The sequence below is a fragment of the Ammospiza caudacuta genome, chromosome 5, assembly GCF_027887145.1.
Source record: "Ammospiza caudacuta isolate bAmmCau1 chromosome 5, bAmmCau1.pri, whole genome shotgun sequence".
Taxonomy (NCBI): Eukaryota; Metazoa; Chordata; class Aves; order Passeriformes; family Passerellidae; genus Ammospiza; species Ammospiza caudacuta.
Window position 1 is genome coordinate 39,284,965 of NC_080597.1, and position 21,473 is coordinate 39,306,437.

The following is a 21,473-nucleotide window of genomic DNA, read 5'->3' on the forward strand; positions in this document are numbered from 1 at the left end:
AACAGTGATGTATTAAACCTACAGTTCTGCCAACAGCAGCTTTTCCAAAGCCTGACATCTGTTGGCGCCATAACTAAAGGTGTTTATACAACTTTGGTATGCATAAATGAGTAACTCTTTAGACTTGATCCCTCTAAAGTTGCTATAGCTTTTACAAAGGGCAGTATAACATGTAGCAACACAAACAATAACAAAAACAAGAAAGCTGTAAGATGATTTCAGTTTATATTTTCTACGTAACATTACCAAGTAGTTTACAGTAGAATTTATAGAAGATTGCCTGAAATATGGACGGACCTGATGGTTTCAACATTTCAAAAAAAATGTATCTTACCTGTCCACAAGGTGCTTTTTGTAAAGTGATTGTGAATTTGTTTTTTCCAGTGCCTTTTACCAAAATGTACTGGCAAATCCCAAGAAAGGTAAAATGGCGTCCATCAAATGTTGTGAAATGAGAGCTGCCTGTGATGGAGCACTCAGCTTGAGAGAAAAAGTATAAAGAATGTTCTCTTACATAAGAATGTATCATTATTCTGCAAATCATGTAAGAGAGGAGAAAATAAGAAACTTTCTCACGATTTCTAAATATAAAACCCAGGCTGACTAATCCATCCAATAATAATGACATTTAGAAACAAATTACGCTAGAGACATCTATTTCCAACAGATATCATCTCATAAAGGGCACATCCATGGGCAGCACCTTTTGGTTCTAACTAGATGAGATGCCTGTGACTAAAATACAAGACTTTTCTCTTTACTACAATTCAGAAGTATCCTAGAATCCTTTGTCTTTTTTTTTTCCAATGACGCAGTATGAAAGAGGACCTCTTCTCCATTCTTCTAGGTATTATGGAACTGCTCGCTACCACTGGTATGAAGGGGATGCAGGTGTCATCAGGGCACACATTTTGGGGTTTTTTTCCAGTTCAAATCAGGAATGCACTGCTGAAGCAAATCTCCAGTTCATCCGCACTTACCACACTTTCATTCACACCATGGGATAACATCAGAGCACACAAACTAGATCCACTTTGGCTGCAGGAGGTGCTCTGTTGGAGCACATCTAACCTGCTCCCATTACTTACAGCAGCTCTGTCCCTAGGACCAGGCCAAAGTAATTGTAATAAACCCTTCATGAGTATACATAACACACACAAGACATAGGGAGTGCTTCTCAGTGGCAATTGTTTCATATTACAGATTCACATTGTCAAGTCTTGCTTAGCAACTGTTAAGCCTTATTACCTCATTCAAAGAGGGCTCCCTAATTTGTAAAAAAAAAACTTTCACAAACTTCATAATATAACCTTGTCTGAGGTACAGAACTATCAAGGGAGTTTCACCACCTGCCTGCTGCATGCTCCTCTGTGTAACTCATTACAGAGACACGATATCTTTAAAGATAAGGATGATTATTCAAACATGAACTGCTATTACAAGAGACAAAATGCAGTCAACAGCATCAGAATGATGTTTTACCTATTACTTACAATAAAGTTGCACCTGAAAGTGAAGAGATCCTTATACCTGGCCTAGGTACTGCACAGGCAATAAAAATACGCCATCTGTGGCAAATAACACTGAGCATAAACAAGAGATAGAAAACAAGAGGTGGATAGCGCAGAGGTAGGGGAAGCACGTGGGAAAAGGCAGAATGAGTATGATCAGGCAAATAACAGCTTCATTCCAGCTGGCCCACAGCTACTGTCAATATCCACCTGCTTAATCTTTCTTCCTAAACTGGCAGCCAAAAACCTTGGATCATATATGGTTCTGGTGTCTTCAGAAAAGTTTATCGTTTTTGTCATGAAATGAGAAAAGAGTAATGAAATACAAATACCTGGACAATCATGATCAGTGCAGTTCCAAATGCCACCAACACAAATACTAAAAAGGAAAATCACACAACAGTAATAATGTTCAGATTTTTAGCAAAATAAGTAGTTTTGAGTTAATTAATATGCCTTGAATTCACACAGAATAGCCTGTATATTTTAGTGATACACAGGCCTCAGACTCTAAAACATAAACAGTAACTATTGTTTAAAATTTGTGTGACTGTGTTAAACTAACTATGGACAGTAGTCCTTGGGAGATGAAACACACAGGCTTTCACATACCAGTTGCTACATTCTTGTTCAATTTTTGAGCCTACAGGGAAAGCAGTTCCATGATAAATACAAGGACAATTCGACAAAGAGATACAAGTTCCATTTTCCATAATGAGACCTGTTGGGAAAGAAGTTAATTAATGAGATATAAAAAAAATTAGCCAACCCCAGATCACTGCTCTTCCCCCATCTGACTCAAACTTTCCAATCTCCCAGGGGGTGATGTTATCAGTCTTAAACAAGGACCAGCAAAAACATCTGCCAAGTGAGTGCAGAGAGCTCAGAGCACAGCTCCCTAATAAGAAGTTGCCACTCTGTATTGTTGCTTTATGAAAAATGTCTGCCTTAAGCATGTAAAACTGTACAGACTCAAAAATGAAAAGATTCTGAAATCTCACTATCTTTAGTCTGTCTAGAACTAGGATGGTTCATAGTCCAGTCAATAATTTTTGTCCCATAGAGGTCTCAGAAACTTTGGTTTCTTGTACAGAGCATGACACATTCTGTTTAAGGAAAATTTCTATACATTTTTGAATAATTCAAATAAAGTGGACTAAATCTGTGCAATATCCTAGTGTAGGAAGCACTAGTAACATCTCCAGATTTTAACTGATATTGCATGCTGAGGCACCTTTGTAATCTAGATAAATGTTTATCACACAACAAAGGGAAGAATCAGAGTGACAGTAACAACATCTAGGGCAGAATTTACAATATGGATAATTTCCAGGCATTAACTTTAACCACAGTCTATTTAGACATCATTATGGTGTTGTATAGTAGCTTTACACATATTTTTTGAAATAACATTGACAATATTTACCATCTGGACAGTAACAGCCATCTAAACAGTGCAGATTACTGCCAAGACAATCCTTTTCAAAGGTGCAAGTTGGTGGACAGCAACTGATACAGTCACGGTGAACAAAGGTGTCTTCACACTTCTCAGCTACAAAAAAAACCCCATGGTATACTGAACATTAGTGCAATTTCTCTTTCCATGCTAGAAACTCCATTTCTGTCAAATAAACATTGTGCAGCTCTTCTGGTATAGATAGGTAATCAGATCAAGTAAAATGGGTGTTTTGGAGGAGTTTTAACTGATGAACTATGGGGAAGCTCTTGTCAATAATTAAGTCTCTCTTTAGCAAATCCTTATATTATCTCTCTAAAATAAGTTATAGCTTCTGTGACATTCTGTGAATATTTTCATATCTCAGCTAGTTCTAAGCCTTGTGCATGAGGATGAGCTGCAATTGATGGGTGGTAGTGATAACAAGGAGCTGGATTAACTATGTTAATTTTGTTATAGGGCCAAGAGAGGCTGAGAGGTCTTCTGGGACAAAGAGCAAGAGCAAATCTCCACAGATGTTTGCTCTTTGTCCTAGAATATGATCAGCACACATGATTTTTCAAGAAATCCACAGAAACATGAATTTTGTATGGATCTAAATCATAGCACAATGGAATTAAAATATCCCTTGAGCAAGTCATTGACTTCGTTGTTTGCCAGCAAGAGTGAAACTGGCTGATGAGCTTGAGTATCAGGTTTGAGTTCTACAAGGAAAAATGTTGTCAAGACGGAATATTTGAACTGAATACATGGGATATCTCAAAGGTTCATGCTTTTTTGAAGAGTCTTACTACAGGCAGGAAAGTCATCCCTCCAGTCCCGCACCGGGGACCCAGCGTGAGAACATGCTCTAGCGTACTCTGTCACTGCCCTGCAGTATGTTTCATCATCATCCACTCTGAAATGATAAAATAAGAGAATAATCAAGGAAAACAAATCCCATCTAAAAATTTCTGCCATGTGACATGGTACAGGATATTTCACGCATAGCTGACACCACTCAGTCATAAAGGCACACAGGGAAAATATAAAAAGGAATGAACTAACATTGTGGTTTTATCATTTGATCTCACTAAAAGTTATTTCATTTTAATATTACCACAATGAATGAAACCACTAATCTATTATTTTTAAAAAGAGTTACTTGAAGTGAAAGAGAAGCAGGACATTTGAAGACAATGGACAACTCAACAGTCTCAAGATCCCCATCTCAGGCTTCTCCATCCTGCATGGCATAGAAACTCTGACTTACACTTAAAAAGGGCATTCTGGTTCAAGTGAGAACTTCAAGTCTCCAATTGCCTTGAACTTAGATGAGAAGAACCCTATTATGGACTCCTGACCTTGTGCTGAAGTTCTCAGAGGCAGAATTATTATCCACTAAATACTGTGGACAGGCTCAGGGCAGCACAGCCTTGGGCAAAGACAAGATTTCTGCCTTAGTCTATACAGAAGAAGCTGTACAGTGCATTTTTACCAGAATCAAATAAAAAGACATTCATTAATATGTAGGCAAGTTCAAATTTTATTCAGATGTAAGTCACATACGGTGAAATACCACCAAACTTTTGTTACTGTGAAAGTCAAACAACTCACAACATTCGCTGTGGAAGATCTGGTGCCAAAATCAACTAGTCATAGCATGACATTTCTATTATAAGCATGTTTATGACAGATCAGCTGAGTTTGTCCCTTAGCACACCAGATCATGCTTCCAAAATTAATCGTCTTAAGAATATGTTGTATTGTGTTTGTATTCTGCTTTCAACACATCTATTATCAAATCAAACACCACTACACTCTTTGTTGCAGTGATCAGAGTCTCTCCAACTCTCCTCGTCTAATCCAATTAAATGGGTCTTAATAGAAAGAATACTTGGACTATACTATGGCCACACAAAAAACCTTCATAAACTGACACTAAGCCACAAGAAGAGAGGTTTCTTTATAAACAAAATAAGCCTAAATTAATGAATTTCTGAGACATAGAAACTTCAAGGTTTTTAACATTCACAAAATTCACAGCAACATGCATCAGATTGTTCACAAAAAATCCAACCCTCCTTAATACCACAGCAGTGATTCAATATCCTACTCGAAAAAAAATGGCTTTCATTATTCTTCAAAAGTCACAGTAAATTCCTGAGTTAGACAGAGACCATACAGAGGCAACTCATCTCTTTTCTGAGCAACACCAGTGTTTTCCTACAAACACAAATTCTTCTATCTTGACTCAATGGTAAATCAGAAAACCAAACATTCATCAAAAATTGAACTAATAAGTTGTAATGCATTATACTGAGGGATCCTTATGTTTAGTCTTGTGATCCTTTCTGTGTGCTTTTGATTAAACTGGTGCAGCTCTGAGAATTAAATATACTGAAAAAAATCCTCCTATTTCTGACAGTTACTTCTTCATTTGAAAACCTTACCAAAAAGAAAGTGGTACATTGCCCAATTATCCCTTCAATTACCAGAGTACAATTTTAACTTGAATGACTAGAATTAATTAGGATACAAAGTTGCCTACCATGCCAGCAGCTGAGGGGGTGTGACTCCCATCAAAGCAACCGAGTTCAATTTATTTTGGCAGCTCTGAATTTAAGTAAATGGCACCATTTTGTAAAAATTCTACTGATTTGAATGATAGTTGTTAGTCATAAAAACCAGTCCAGCTCTGTCTGACAAATGGCCCAACTCCTCCAGTATTGTTGATATTTCTTCCTAGTATCATCTCCACATAGTTCTGTTTCTGGGCCTCCAGATAAAAGTTTCTTGGGTTTTTTGTGATTAGCAACTCATTTTTGTCATGAGTGATTCTCCATGAATTTACCTTGCACTTACTTGTCTAGTGTTTCCTTGAATCTATGTAAGCCCTTAACAATCAAAATATCCCTTGTCAGGCTGGTTTTGTGCCCTTTGTCCCCACACAAATCACCCCCTGAGAAACCCTGTCTCTCATTTTAAACTTGGTTCTTCTCAACTTTCCACAATGTTCTTTCATTCTGGTCCCACACAAAAGACTGAGCATTCATTTCATGTGTCAAGATTAAATACACAAGAATTCAAGTACTTACCTGCAAAGATCATTCATGCAACTTGAAATGTAAGAATACGGATCTATACTTTCATGACAGCTGAGAAAAGGAAACTGTAGGAATATTTGGCACTTGAAGAATATGTCCTGAGCATTAAGGAGAATCAGTAAATGGAAGTTAGCCAATACTTTCTGAACAAGCATCATTCTCTTTAGCTTTGTCTCCCTAGTCTAAGGTCCTTTATGTCCCCATTAAAATTTGAGCATGGTGCTGTCTCAATTTACTATTATATCTCTTTCATTATTCTTCCTAAAATTTTTCCTCTGTGCCTAAGCCTTCTTGACTGCATGCTGGTCCTAAACCACCTGGGATGAAAAAGTGTGAAATGACAAAGAAAAATATTTTGTGTCAATGCAGTAGCTGACCTGCAACTATTTCTGCAGTATTTCACAATCTCTAAAATAATGAGGTGCAAGATGCCAGAAACTGAACCCAAGTTTGATGCAGTAATGAAGAGCTCTGCCAGCAGACTGGTGCCACTTGGCACATCCAATCTGAGCCTTTGTACTTTTAAGCTAAACGCATGAAGAATTTCAGGCACTCCCCTAGCAACAGCCCTGATCTGAATCTTTCCCAAAGCCTCAATGCATTTAAGGCCTTTTCAACATTGTGTATATTGTTAGATTCTTGTACCATCAGTAGGCAGTGAAGATTAAGAAAATACATGTATACATATGCATGTATCGATGTATATACATAAAATATAATTCCTTTACCTCAGTGGATTCTGCATTGGCTGAGCAAGGACTGGAAAAATCTGAGGCAGTAGGGACACAAGCTATATCATCTGAGGCTTGCACAGCCCAGCTATTTGCAAATTCAGCAATGTCTTCTGTATATTCACCTACTGCATAAAAACATTGGGAGAACAACAATAAAAACTTGTCAGCACAAACACATAAGACAGCTTTGAAAATTTTAGTAATGTTTCAATGTGTTCATTATCTCAATTATCTCAGATGATTTCTGAGGACAAGTCATAAAGAAAAGTAATATCTTTTTTATTTCAGGTTGCATTTTATACTACATTTAAATAAAAATACTGAAAAAATACATGACAAGGTGTCGGCTTGGGTTATTTTAAGCACAATCACTGATAATTTCATAGCAAATATACAAATAATGACAAGTGGAAGGCATTGAATACTTAAGAAAAATACATTTCTTTGAAGCAATTTAAGTCTTTCATCATGTTTCACAAAGGTCAGTTAGTGCTATTATGTCCCTCCTTTTCCCTGATTGCAGAAAAACACTACAACACACAGGCACAAGATGCCCAGCTCTCCTCACAGCACGAGCACAGGAGAATTAATGAACAAGATGCATGACTGGAAGTCATGGCAACAGGCTTAGATACAGGAACATACTAGAAGGTTGGCAGTAAAAAAACAGACACAAAATTCCCATATACTTGCAGCAAGAACTAAATATTGTATTTTCTCTACATTCTTTATTAGGTTAAAAACAGTATATTGCCTCCACTATGAAGAACCTGACAGTAAGTCTATACTATCTATAGACTTACTATATCTATATCCATGCATGGCTAGGAGACAAGACATTGAAATGAAATCAGATAGAGGGTTTTTTTCCACAGAGCTGTACTATAGAAAATTGAATCTAACTTCTAGCACAAGAAGTACAAAGTTGGATACTGAAATGTGGAAAGCCACAAAGCACACTAATGAGATACATATACTTGGATCTCCACAAATAAATGATTATAATATCCTAACCATCAGTCTGTTTTGCTTATGACTGAGAGAGAGACTTAAAATATTTCTTCCTCTCTGACAGAGTAGTTCTTTATGCAGAAAACCTTTCCCAAACACAAAAGGTTGGGGTTTAATCTAGAGATGAACCTGTTGTTATAACTCTGATTCTACAAGAACATTAAAAATACTTTATGTACATTTTGACATGGCTTGAAAAAAACGTTTAAGTCTTAAAAAATACCACATAATAAAATCATTGTCCTTGAAACAGTTCTATACACAGATACAGTCCATATTAAAGCAACACAAAGGTGCTATTAAAGGTGAAGATAAGGAAACAAAAAGTGAGTTTGTTTTTAAACTGTATTTAGAAATGGAGTATTATATGCCTCTCAGCAGTTTATTTATTTAAGCATAACAAATAATGAGCATTTAGACTCTGGAAGATTCAGGATAGATGTAAGAGTTACCTTTACACTACTCAGGGAAGTAGTTTAGCTGGGAGAGAGAAATCATTATATCAAATGATTGATAAGATTTAGAAATTCTTAGAAAAATGTTGCAGCTTGGAAGGGATCTGAATTAGCAGTCTATTCTTTTGAAGATCTCAGAATTCCATGCTTTGTATTTGCAGAGTCAAGGCACCATGTTATACAACTGATTCAAGATTAAATTCATTTGGTTCTCAGTCGTTCACTGCAATAATGCTACCATGTGGGATAAAGAAAAATGCTACATGAAATGATCATGGTGAAAAAATTCAGTTCCAAAAATGAAGACAAGTATGAGCTGGAAATCTTTTATAACAGATAATACATCTAAAGATACTGAAATTATTGAATTTTAGAGATCACATGAATTCATTATTTCCTCCAAATATTATTTTTCTCTATTATTACACATCAGTAGACTAAATTGGTTATTAAACATACTGTACTCTGGTGAACAGAAGTTACTGCACAAAACTTACTGCTCTCATGGCGGAAAAGCTATGAAAAATCCATACTCGGGTAGATTTTTAAAGAATCTGCAAAGATACGTAGAGTGAGCATTCCTTCCTTAAGGAAGTTTTAAAGCTCCACCATCAACCATTAAAAAAAGGGAAAAAAGTTACTGTGGGATACCTTCTGTGACTTAAACACACGCAGAGTCATGGGGCTAGATTCTCTCAGCAGTTAATGATAACAAGTAAGACAATCTTATTTTGTTTGTATAAGAGAGTGAGAAAAATCCTCATATTTTCAAGCCTGTTCTTGTTAGGTTTTTTTTTTCCACATTAGTTGCAATAAGACAAAAGTCCCTGTGGAGTCTTCCCTATCTAGGCTACAGAATACAAGTTTAAAAAGTCATCTCTGCCTCAGACACAGCACAAAGCAGCTCCTCATTCTAGAGTGTAGTCCAAGGCCCTTAGTCCACCATACCAAGAAGGGGATACAAGAACTCCCAGGAAACACCCTAGAAATTTACTTATTTCAACTAGGATTTTTAAGATGTTGCTTTAAGAGAATGACTCAAGATGGTGCTCTTCCTCTCCATCTTTAAACACAGAGAAAACCATAAATATTTGTTTATGTATTTATTGTTTAAAGGCAATAGGATAAAGATACCCAAAGTGCTTAGCTGAGCAAGAGGTTTAAATGCACATACAAGTACTTTCCTGAACAAGGACCTTTTCCCTTTGCATCTTTAATGATGAGGAGAAGTAAAAGTAGAGTAGCTATACTATTTTACTGAAATAACTGAAACAGGACTGACTTTTTACAACATTCTATTTATACAGCATTGTATTTAAAGTGAACATGGAAAGTGTTCACACAAAGTAAGGGTAAGCTATTTACTTACTGTTTTGAAGTATCAGATCATCATACTTATTGCCATTAAAATTTCCACAAAGGCCACAAGGTTTTCCCTTATGATCTTCTGTCAGCTTAATATAAATACCAGAGTTGCCATCCCAAGCAAGAGAAAAACCAAAGGTAGTCTTCACAAGAATATAGTCAGCCAGTCTCTCAATGAAAGCATTTCCAACTGTCTGAGGCAATATTAATCTGGAAAAATATAGTGTACATCAAAGGTCTCAGATGAGATGAGGTTCATGCTAGAAAAATACCACATAAAACATCACCTCTAACTCAACAAGCACTTCTTCCTGGGTGTGCACAGTCACTCCATTCAATTCTTCATCATGTTTTTACTATCTTATATTTACTTCTCTATGTCAAACATCAAGAATGAGTGCTTTCTGCTGTATGCACCTATCAGTTGTACCAATTATAGGCTTAAAAGAATAATGCATCTTTGCTTTCAAAGCCTGGCACACCGCATTGAGGAATGCTTGAGTTCATGAGCATGCTGCATTGGGCAAGAAACCACCACCAGCCCTTCTGGGCGCTGGGTCATCACTGGGTTAGACATCTGCAAAAGGAGGAGCTTGCAGTACAGAAAACACCCCTGACAAAAAAGTTGCACCTCTTCCTCCTTTGGGGAAAGACCACTGGACAATAATAAGCACAGATCTAATCCCAGTCTTCCAAAGTTGCTTCTGTTGGGTCGAACGTATCACCAGAGGTACCATTCTCAGATACTAAAGGCATTACAAAGAGGATGGCAAAAGCACCTCAACAACTTTCTTGAAATTTCTGTACTTTATCAATCAGTAAAATATACTTAATTTGCATAAAGGATACCTTAGACACATCTTTCTCTTACAAAAAGAAAGGTAAATTTGGAGGTTTGATGTACCTCAGAGATATTTTGTGGAGTTTTTTTCCCCAAAGGGGCTTAAGATCTTTTTTTTAACCAATTCAGACTCATCTAGAAGATGATCATGTCTTATATTAGCCATAGCTACCAAGAATAAATAATGATTGACTTGTTCAAAATGCTATCTGGATGCACCAGGGATTAGCTGGGACTGCCTGACACAGACTTTGTCTGTAAAAAGAAGGAATAAATAATTGTTAGGTTACAGCTGAGAAGCTGAACACAGTCAATGCAGTGTATTCTATCCTCACTCGTGTATGACATCAGTACTGTCACAGCTGCTCACACTAGAGCACTATCAGCCCCAATACAGAACAGCAAGGGATCAGTAGAGGTACAGATCAAATTATTTTATCTGGATTGTGTAAGAATCCTCAGTTTCCCAAACTCCACTTTATCTTTTTCCCAATAAAATATTAAAACTCACCATTAGAACACTTACCTGATTCCATTTTTTCTTACTTCATGTCCTGAAATCATTATTTCTTCTTGGTTTGAAAAAAATAAGCTGATAGACCTATGACAAGTATATACTGAACCATAACAGTGAGGACTGTTATGAACCTTTGAGGGAAAAAACAGACACACAATAAGAGTAAACGCTTGTCTTCAATAATTTTGTACCATTTTTATTAAATTCATATATGATATTTCACATTTTTATGCTCCAAGTAATGAAAGAGCTTTAAAAATAAATACCTAGAATATTGCAAAGTCACAATTACAAAGGTATGCAAAACTCAAAGTTCACACTACAGAGTACTACTGAGAAATGCAGCAACTGTTTAATAGTGCATATCATCACAGGCCAGTGGTCTGAATACTGGATAAAGGAGTCAGGCATTTTACACTGACAAACTTCAGAGACACTGTAGTGAGCTAGCTTATAGAGGCCAAAGGTGGAGCTTGCTACTTGCACTGAAGAAACACCCCTACTTCTCTGTGTCTAGAGATCTGATCTATAAAACAGGATTACAAACCATACAGAACCTCAGTGTAATAGCAGCACTCTCCCTGCCAGCTGAGACTGGTACAAGCTGAACTACAGCATGGCCTCCTAAACCACTCAGGATTTCTTGAGATTTTGAAGAGCTCCCACAGATTACAGCAACCATCTAAGTTACATGGACCTGTTAAAATCCATTTTGCATTGGCTTTCCAGCCCTGCTAATGAAGAAAGGTAGACTTTTCTGAAGTGTGCTTTTCTCCACTATACATATGAGCCAGGGGATTGGCTTAGTCATATACCAATTTATCTTGCTCAAATACAGTACTCTAAGGACTTGAAAACTGTGGGTTTGTGCTTGAGCAAAGCTTACAGTTTTCATTAATCTCAGGGGGAATGAGCCACCCAAACCTGTAGGATGTCCTAGTGTGCTTCAAAAGCTCATGAGCTTATTTTAGACACCACTGAAGGAAGAGAGAAATGTGTTTTACATCTTAGATGCCTATCATTTCCCAGAATCAAATATAGACAGAGATTAAATTGCTCAAATATGACTTATGTTAGTTTGTGTGTCATCATTCTTTGAGAAGGATGGGAATTTCATTACCTATTTACTTGACAGTGCTGTTAAGCTAAATAAACTTGTAATTGGGAACATTTTACCAACATAGTGATGGAGGCTGTAAATGTAACTGTTTTGAAGAAAACATCTGTGAGTAAACACATACAGTGCTCATGAATACTTGAATAAATCTTCCTTGACTGACACTAAATCTGGAAGTAAAAATCAGTTACTGTTTCTCTGGCTGAAATAAGCTAGATCAGGAAAAGCATTCAGAGCTTTTACATGTATAAAGATAATCATAATTAAAGACAACATAAAAGTTATTAGACCTGGCAAATGGCTTCTATGTAAACCCATCCCAAGACAGAAACACAATAAAGGAAAATCAAAATAATCCTTATGTTTTCTTCTCCTCTTTTGGGGTTGATTATTAAAGCCAGAAGGACCATAATGTTAGGATTTGGCAAGGTTTTTGTCTCTCCATTGCCCAGTCTGTCTACAGTCTCACATTACTTATGACTTTGCTGAGTAAACATTTTCAGTTTTTAGTAAAACATGACATTTTTTCCAGCAATCAAATAGAACCTTCTCTCTTTCTAGAGCCACTGGAATCCACTGACATATTGATTCCAGATTTTAATATAGTCTTGGACTTTGCTACAGCACTTTCTGAAAACCTTTAAGAGGTCACAGCTGCATATAGAATCCAAATAATTAAAATGAAATTGTGAAAGGCAGGTGTAACAGTGTTTCTCCGTAACTTGAGTAGGTAGAAATGGCAGTTTTAATGGTAGATTTATCTTCACTAAGTGCTGTTATCTGAGGGAAGAAGAGGTCATCTGTTTATAAATGGAAAACAGTCCTCAGAGCAGAAATCAGCATCTAGATCTGCCTTCATGCCTAAGACCACTGTACACACATGGGCTCAAAATGAGGACCCCTCTTGTCGCCTCTTCCCTGCCCCATCAGCACCAAATCCCAGCCATTGTGAATAAGGTAACAGAATGATCTTGTATCCCCTCCCCACAGTAACCACCAGCCTGACAAATAGGGCATCTCTCTTCAAAGAGGGTATAGGTTTGAACTCTCCCTGACCCACAGTCATTAACCATGGATACTCAGCAATTTGAATAAATGACTAAAAAGAGTGCTTTCCATACATAGGTCAAGTTGAAAGCTTTTGAGTAGTTAATCTTCTCTGCATGACGTAGAGGTAATCCAAAATTAGAATGCAAATCCCTCGAGGGGACAAGATGGGGAGCAAATCCCATAGGCCAGGGAAACAGATTCTCATAGCATGCCAATAGCTGTGAATTAGGGCCTAGCACGTTCATGTTCCTCGCTACTAGGCAAGTGATAGCTGTTTGCACTTAGCAACTCAGAAACTCAGCAACTCAATATTTTTTTACAGCCTGGTAGCTGAAGTTTATTAAAGTTTCTGGGGTCTTGTTTAAGACCCACTTTAGCTCCCAGAAGGGAGAGAGCCAATATCCCATTAAGGATCGAAGGAGAAAGAAATACTGTTTTTAATATACTGACTCTTTTGATTATAATTACATTAGTATTTTGAGTTACTGCATGTAAGTTTAGGCTTTTCCAGAAGTTTCCCACATTTCCACAGTTTTATATTTAAGCAATTAATGCTCAGTTTGATACATTTACTGTCTGTCTACTTATTTTACTTATTTATTTTTATGTTTACTTACATACTTACTTCTAATGTATTTTACATACTTACCCAAACAGTGTATTGGGGCTCCAGAGTACTGCAGTCTTTTGCAAATATATAGGAGCAATTCCCTGGGAAGTAGTAGTAGATGCCATCAAATGTTTCAAAATGATACTGTCCCCATGATTTGCAAATCCCATCTCGGTCCTTGCCAGTGTTAGGTACTGGAGAGAACACACTGAGTTTACAAGAAGCGTGGTCATCAAAAACTAGCTAGTGCAAAAGATCGACTTACTCCTTCAACTTTATAGACAGTACTCTTTTTTAGTCCTAAGTCTGCAGTTTTAGCCATGTGCAATCATAATTAAATCTTTATTTGCTTCAGTGGAGACATTTTAATTACAAGTAGAAGCAAGGGAGTTAGATATTCTGCACATCCTGGAAGACAATTCTTGTTGATCCCTACACACAGCAGATTCCAGAAACTAGTTAAATTTAAATAGTAGGTGATTTAATTGGCAATAAACCACTGCTTATTAAAAGAAATGCAGTGGTTTTTGGTTATTCAGCTAACTTAAAAAAAAAAAAATCTGTCTGGCTACTAGATAATACTAGACAATGGTCTATCTGTTATGGTATCTATATATCATTACAGCCCAAGTACAAAATGCAGACATTTCTGATGTTGTTTTATATATGTCCCTAATAATGCATATAATTTTAATCCTCCTAGCTACTGGCCAAATTAGAGTCCTGCTACAGAATAATCACAAATATGCTGGTAACAGTAGTTTTTCAAAATCTGCATCCTAAATCTTCCTGAAAGCTGATACTAAACTATTTTGGCCCAAAAACTTACCAATTTGGCACCTGCTTCCTTGAGCCTGGAATAACTGACAGTCACAGTCACCTCCCTCTGTGCAGGCTGCTCCATTAAGGCACTCCTGAGGACATGAACCTGCAAGGAAGTGTTCCAGCCTTTTAGTAGATACAGTATTTTTCAAAGAGGTTGAGAGATCCTAGCCAAATTTTTTTATTGTTAAATCATGAGCTGCCATATTAGCTGAAAAAATTAACCAACCACTATCTCCATTTTTTAACATATGCTTAATTTAATCCTTCTTATTCCTTAGTTAAAAGAGAAGTAAGGTTCTCATTTGGTTTGAGACTTATAAACTAACAAAGGAGCAAAAGGTCAACCTCCTCCAAGCAAACAAAAGGTCAAGTTCCCATGTAAAGAAATCAAATCCCAGTCCTGCTGATCTCAAAATATACAGGACACAGATCATTCTAATTCCCTAAATTCAGCATCATTTATACATATATCCAGCTTCTCCCTCCTAAACCTTACTGCAAAGGGTACATTCAGTTTATGAACAGGCCAGAATATATATTTTAGAGTCAAAATCAGTCCTAAACAACCTTCCCCACATTCTAAAAAAAATAGTCAGCTAAAAGGTTATTTCTGCTTCAGAGGTGACTGGAGTCAGAGACTTTAGATTCCATGGGAATGGCTTATTTTATGTTATAATTAGTAATTTTTTCCAAAAGCATTAAATGATTTTATAGTCTTTTTGAAAGCTATGAACTCCTAGTCATTTACTAATCATTCATTGAGTTGGGTTTAAATCATCATTCCCCAAAACTAGAGAAGAAAGCTAGTCCCAAAGCAAAACTTCACCAGTTTTTTGCAGAGAGTTGCTTGCCTTCTTGGAGTAGGATTAAAACTCTACATACATTCAAAATTTCCAATGTTGCTGATGGGGATTAAAAAAGTGTTGCACAATGCAGGAAGTAAATGAAATAAACAGGCCCTTCCACTTCCAGTGAGGCACAGCAAAGCTGCTAGTGACATTAAATGGGAAAAAAAAATGGGACCTTTACAGTAAAGGGACAAAGAAGATACCAGTGGTTAGGAATATCATCTGTCATTGTGAAAATTCCTTTCCATGCTTAGCTTTGAATTTTTTCCATTTAAGAACTGCTTTCCAAATATACATAGATACTCTGAAAATACCAACAAAGCAAAAACCATTGTTTCTATAACAGCCCTAATGGGGAAATCTTTTGCTGTTTTTAGAATTTTTAGTTGTAAAATTGCATATATTCATTTACATAGAAAAATGCAAAAGAAGGCACCTGCCTGGGCATTTTCTAAGAAGGATACCAAAATTCCAATTGAAGTTGCCTACAGTGAACTCTTCTGCAAAAATTTCTGTAACTTAAACCTGCTTTACATATTTGTCCAATGCTTAAATCCATACAGGAGCAGCTTCATGCTCATTTCCTGAGTATTCATTTCCCTTTGCACAACCAGTTATAAGACTCTCTGATACACCTACATCCTCTGACAAGGCCAGAAAAAAAGTGGCAGAAATTAAAAATTGTTATAAAATTAAACTTTAAAAAAACCCCACAAAATCTCAAAAGATTGGCTTTCTTAGGTGTCCAGATTTAGTTTTTAAGGCCCTATTTGGAAAGTACCATTTTAACAGATTTTTTTATATATATATTTAACATGAATAAAATGAGAAAATGAGACAGGAGAGAATTTTGTAGTGGCACGAAGAAGAGGGCTTCCACAGCCCATGGTAACACAGAGGAGGGAGGCAGCATTTTCAGGGTTCTCTCCTCCTGCAGATGAGGGTGACAGCACTGACCTCCTGGTGGACTCCGCATCAGGGTCCCATGATGGTGCAACCAAGAGGCAGATTGAACCTGTCAGAGAAACATAAAAGCCAAATCAGGGTGTTTGTGGTTTAAAAATTAATTGACAAAACCTGAGGCCTTGCACTCAAACACTGGGTTGGAACTTTAAATACAGAAGAGTAATTTACATCTCAGCCAGTGCATGGCACAGTTATGGTTGCTACTGGAGGGATTAGCAGCCTGGGAAGAAGAAGCACAGTGTCTTTTGAGAAGATTGGAGAAAGATACAGCTGCTATGTGAGATCACTACTGGCTTCTCATCCATGGCGTTCAGTTCCAGTGAATCACCAAGGTTCCACATGGAAAGTTTTGCATTTATGTTTGGAAGGAAAAGAAGGGGAGAGAGTACAACCTCCCTTTTTCATTTCACTCAAATACCCATTGTTGAAGGGCTCCCTCTATTGCTTCCACTCCCCTGACTCATACTCCATGCTGCACCCAGATCATCCCATTATGGCCAGTCTAGCTGCAATGGATTTTGTGTTCTCCTTGACATCCTTCAGAATTGCATTTTCGTTCATCCCAAACAAAACAGAAAGCAGATCTGCCTGATCTGCCTCCTGTTCAGAAGCAGGGAGCCTCACACTGTGAGGAAGCCTTGCATCTGGCCCAGCCCTCTGATATTGCAGCTTCTCACATCGCATTTTCCCTTCCAATGATCCCATTCCAGACTGCAAGTACTCTGGGGCTTCTGCCCCCACTAGACTGACTGGAAAGTTTACCAGGATTGAAGTGCTGAGCACTTCAATGTTTCCCACTTACGTTTATCCATGGCCAGTTTAAGTATCTTTCTTTATAAATCTGGTCCTTTTTGCTTAAATAGCTCTTCTTTCCTCTGTTTGTTATTTATTTCTTATCTGATGTTCTATGAAAAAACAGTTACCTTCTGCAGTTCCCACAGACTTAAGTGCCAGCCTTCAGCTGTACAACTAAGAAATTTTTTTAGTCTTTGCTTGTAAACTAATTTCTTTCTTCCCTCCTGACTCCACTCATTCTCCACATCTCAAGTTTGAACTGATGGATCTCAAGTTAACAACAATGTGCAAGGAACATTTTAGGTCTTGCCAAGGTCTCTTACAGCTCGCTTTTTCAAATGGAAATATGTTGTGGGATGCTTCCAAGTAGTACAATCTGTTTAAAATCAAACTGAAACAGATTTCATTGAATCACCACCTGGAAGGCCCCTGCACCAAAATCCCTGGTGCCCACGGTCCAGTGCTAGGTGCAGTGTCCCTTCCCTCCCTGCACAACAAGGCCCATTCCCATTTTTTCTGATAGCAACTCCAAGCCACCCGCCTCACAAAAGCTGCTTTAGGCCTTTGCGCTGTTTTGCAGAGCATCCTTGGTGCAATAGCTCTTCCCTGCTGAGGGCCCTCCGAGGACACCTCCAGCCCTGCTTCTCCCAGGGGCTCGGTTACCTCAGGGCAGTGTTTCACAGCTGCCTTTGACTCCCTAGCAGCACACACATCTCAAAGGGCCTTGGAGAAAATCACCCTGGTTCGGCCTGCAGGCTCCCCAGGACACCCTGAGGCGGGACCACCTCTGGCTTCCTGCCTACCCCCTTCAAAGGGCTTATAACCCCTGGCTGGGCTCCATAGCCCAAGTGTGTACAAGTGGGGGAACAAGATTCCTCCATTTAGGATTGAATTTCAGCACAACATTGCTGGGATGCAGCACTGAGGCAGCGTGGGGCCAGGGCGATGGGAACCAGGGCTAGGCCGGAGCCACCGAGGGCACCATGTCCAGGAGGGAGCCTTGCCAGTGGCACAGCCATTGTGCCTCTCACAAACACAAACAGCTTTCCAGGTCCTGTTCACCCCCACAAAACACAGAGAACGACCTGGGTTTATTTCCCATGCTGTGTGTCAGTCGGCTTGGCAGGGTAGGTCCCTGCTGAGTGCTTTGCTGAGGGAGAGTGAAGGCATTAGGTCACGGCTCAGGTGGGGTGAGCAGGTGGGGAGTAGCTGCTCCTCCTCACTGTCCTCCTGTTACCGCAGCCCATCTCCCCACAAAGGGTCATTTGTAAGGATGGCAAAGGCCCAGAGCAGAAAAGGAGGAGGGTTTCCCCACCCTCCTTCTTTTGGAGGTATAACCTACCTCGGCTGTTACAAGATCTCTTTTCTGTCGAGTTGCATTAGACTCAGTTCTGGAAGAAAACAAAAGGGATCTTGTATTATCAAAGGTCCCTGGAGCAACCTGAATAAGCAAGTCCCCAGAGAGAAGTGTTTCTCTCTGATTACCATCACTTTATCAAAGAGGTCTTTCTCAGGTTAACATTTAAAAAGGTGATTCTTTTTTTTTTTGTTTTGACAGTATCTCATTTTACAGAATTGGGCGGCACTCCAATCTCTGCTTGGACAGGGAGATACCTGGAGCTTTGGGGAGACATAAATAGGCAAAACAGACTTACACAACAGGATACAAAATTGTAAACCAGCTTCATATTTACTTCATGCTGCATGTCAGTGGCTACAAGTTCCCCGGAGTGTTGCTTGAATATACTCTGATGGTGCTTTTGATAGCAAGAGTTGACTCTCCAGCTGGAGCCGACTTTAATTTGTGATTAAGTTTAGAAACAAGAGCATCAAACTATAAAACACACTTAGTTCTATCAACACTTCATGATGGCATATCATTTGACATGCCTGTGTGTCCACTAGATGTATTAGAAAGTCATAAGATACACAAAGCTACGTCCAACTTGATGCCTCCATTGAAAATGATGGCATAGATCCCATTTAATTCAATGGGATCAGGAACATTGCCTAGTTTGGGTTTTGTTTGGATTTCAGCTTCTATGTGAAAATTAGTATTGAAAATGTTTACTTTAAGGCTGTATAGCACTTACTTTTCTGTGCTTCAAATAGCAGCTAGGATTTTGTCATGCAGTTAAAACTGTAGATGGATACTCATTTAATGTATTTTTCCAGTCATGAAATCATGAACTCATGCTGTTTTCATTCCATTATTCCTCTAAGCTTTCTCGAGACCATAGAAGTATCATTTTTCATAAGGACCTCCATTTTTCAAACAGAGGACCCATGCCCATTATGTAAATACTTGGGAAAGAGTTGTAAACATTCTGAAAGTGTGTTCTACATCCAATCTACATGTAAATGACATTTTACACATTGAATTCAAGGCTATATTTTGCTTTCTAGCTTTCACTGCATTGCATTTGCTCATTCTTGTTATGTTTGTAGGACTTGACAAATAAGGAATAAAAACTTACCTCAAAGTTCTTCTCAAAAGAGGAAGCTTGCAATAAGATCCTGTAGATTAAAAAATCACAAAGTTAAACTTTTTTTTTTTACAGCATCACTCTCCCCTTGGCAAGCAATGTCAAGTTTAAAACAACATTATTGAATTTTGGGGTTTAAGAATCCTGAGTTTTCCAGGGCACTTTTGTAGAAACTCTGTATCCAAGGAATGTAGGACTATATTCATTCCTTCCTAAGAATTTGATCCTCTCACACAGTCTTTACCTGCAGGTTTCATGGTTGTAGTTCTGGTACCTGCTACCATGAAGAAGTAAAAAGAGCTCATAGTTCTTTAGAGGCACAGAACAAAAAAATAGAAGAGGTAAACAGGTAAACAGGTACACAGATCTTTCCAGAGTCAAACCTCCAGGGTTATAATACTTTACTGACTGTTGCTTGTAAGACTGAATTGTAAATAATTTTAATGAGCCTGTGCTTAAAACAAGCCAGCAAATAAACAAAACCAAACAAAACCACAAAAAACTTTTTCATATTATATTAGAAATATTTGTAATTGTAGCAAGGAAACTATATATGAGATCCAGTTGCATTATATAGAAAGTAAGATGATTTCTATAACTAGAAGAGCAATTATTTACCCTAGCAGTCTAAAAATGTTTAAACAAACTTCAGGTGCAGTCTGTTCAAATAAAATCTTACCTTATTGAAAACCATGAAATGCTACTCATCTGACAATAACAGCAAGAAAGGCAAGAAAGTTAGACTTTGTTCATAAATAATTGTTTTCTAACAAATTCAGATGTAAAAAATGGCTCTTAAAAAGAATTTATATTTTGGTTTCTGCACCTGTGAGAGAGAATGATGATATATACTTGTTTAAATTGCATTTACAAATTCCAGCAAGGTCAAAAAAAGAAGATAGAAAAAATAACCAGTAATATTAAAATATTTAGAAAAATATTTGTAGAAATTAGGATTACCACAAAAGAATAGAATAAAATTCTTACCTTGCAAAGTGGACAGCAGTGAATGAAGCAAGAATATACTCCACGGTATCATTAAACTGAGCTTTCCTACAATGTTCATTTCAGTATAAGTTGGAAAAAGAGAATTTATCCAAATTAATGGCTTTGATTACAGGGCATCTTACAACTGTGTATTTCTACAGTGTGTTTAAATCCTTTAGAGGTTAGATAATTGGACTCATTACTTGAAATAATGCAATGTAAAATAGGAAAAGAGCAGGAGACATCAAGCTTGGTAGCTACATACAGCTTCAGGAGCCTTGCGAGTGTTGCGTACAACTTCCTGGCTGCATGTCTCTCATTAGCAATGCATGGTAGCTCCTCAGCACAGTCTGTATTAGTTACACTTCCAGCAGACCTGCGAGTATTACTCCCCTGTTGAGTTGAATTGGTCCTTTATAACACAGCAGACAATGACAGAAATGTTGCCATGTCATGGTGGTTTGAGAGATCCTTCTGTCGTCACACACCTTTGTGTGCATTGAGGCTTGAGCAAAGGGCTATTCTCTACTTCTCAGTACAGCAACATTTTTTTGCAAGACCCTGAAATAATACCACTGTATAATTATAACTACATGGTTTTACATATTAACATAGTAATGTTTTTTCTCTGTCCTGAAAGGAGAGAGATGAACTTCTATTAAATAATACATCCAGCTTTTTAAGAATATTCTGGATGCCTTTCTGGGTATAGTTTGCTTATAGCACAAAAGAAGGCTTCTCAGAAGATAACTATATTTTGGTCTTAATAAATCATGTTATGAACACTTCACATTAGGAAAAAGGAGAAAGAAG

The 21,473-nt window shown here is 37.7% G+C and overlaps 1 protein-coding gene across 1 annotated transcript in view; it reads right to left on the reverse strand.

The window, feature by feature from the left end:
* OTOGL (otogelin like) overlaps positions 1 to 20,739 on the reverse strand; it is a 94,391-nt gene extending 73,652 nt beyond the window's left edge. Inside the window, exons 1-15 of the mRNA XM_058805944.1 lie at positions 20,661 to 20,739; positions 19,665 to 19,704; positions 18,530 to 18,578; positions 16,384 to 16,441; positions 14,583 to 14,681; positions 13,793 to 13,947; positions 10,986 to 11,107; positions 9,623 to 9,828; positions 6,782 to 6,909; positions 6,045 to 6,151; positions 3,759 to 3,865; positions 2,938 to 3,063; positions 2,124 to 2,232; positions 1,844 to 1,890; positions 335 to 480 (exon numbers count right to left, since the gene is read on the reverse strand). Of these exons, the coding sequence (XP_058661927.1) occupies positions 335 to 480; positions 1,844 to 1,890; positions 2,124 to 2,232; positions 2,938 to 3,063; positions 3,759 to 3,865; positions 6,045 to 6,151; positions 6,782 to 6,909; positions 9,623 to 9,828; positions 10,986 to 11,107; positions 13,793 to 13,947; positions 14,583 to 14,681; positions 16,384 to 16,441; positions 18,530 to 18,578; positions 19,665 to 19,704; positions 20,661 to 20,739 (1,578 nt within the window). The remainder of the gene's footprint in view (positions 1 to 334; positions 481 to 1,843; positions 1,891 to 2,123; positions 2,233 to 2,937; positions 3,064 to 3,758; positions 3,866 to 6,044; positions 6,152 to 6,781; positions 6,910 to 9,622; positions 9,829 to 10,985; positions 11,108 to 13,792; positions 13,948 to 14,582; positions 14,682 to 16,383; positions 16,442 to 18,529; positions 18,579 to 19,664; positions 19,705 to 20,660) is intronic.
* Positions 20,740 to 21,473: the final 734 nt, after the last annotated feature.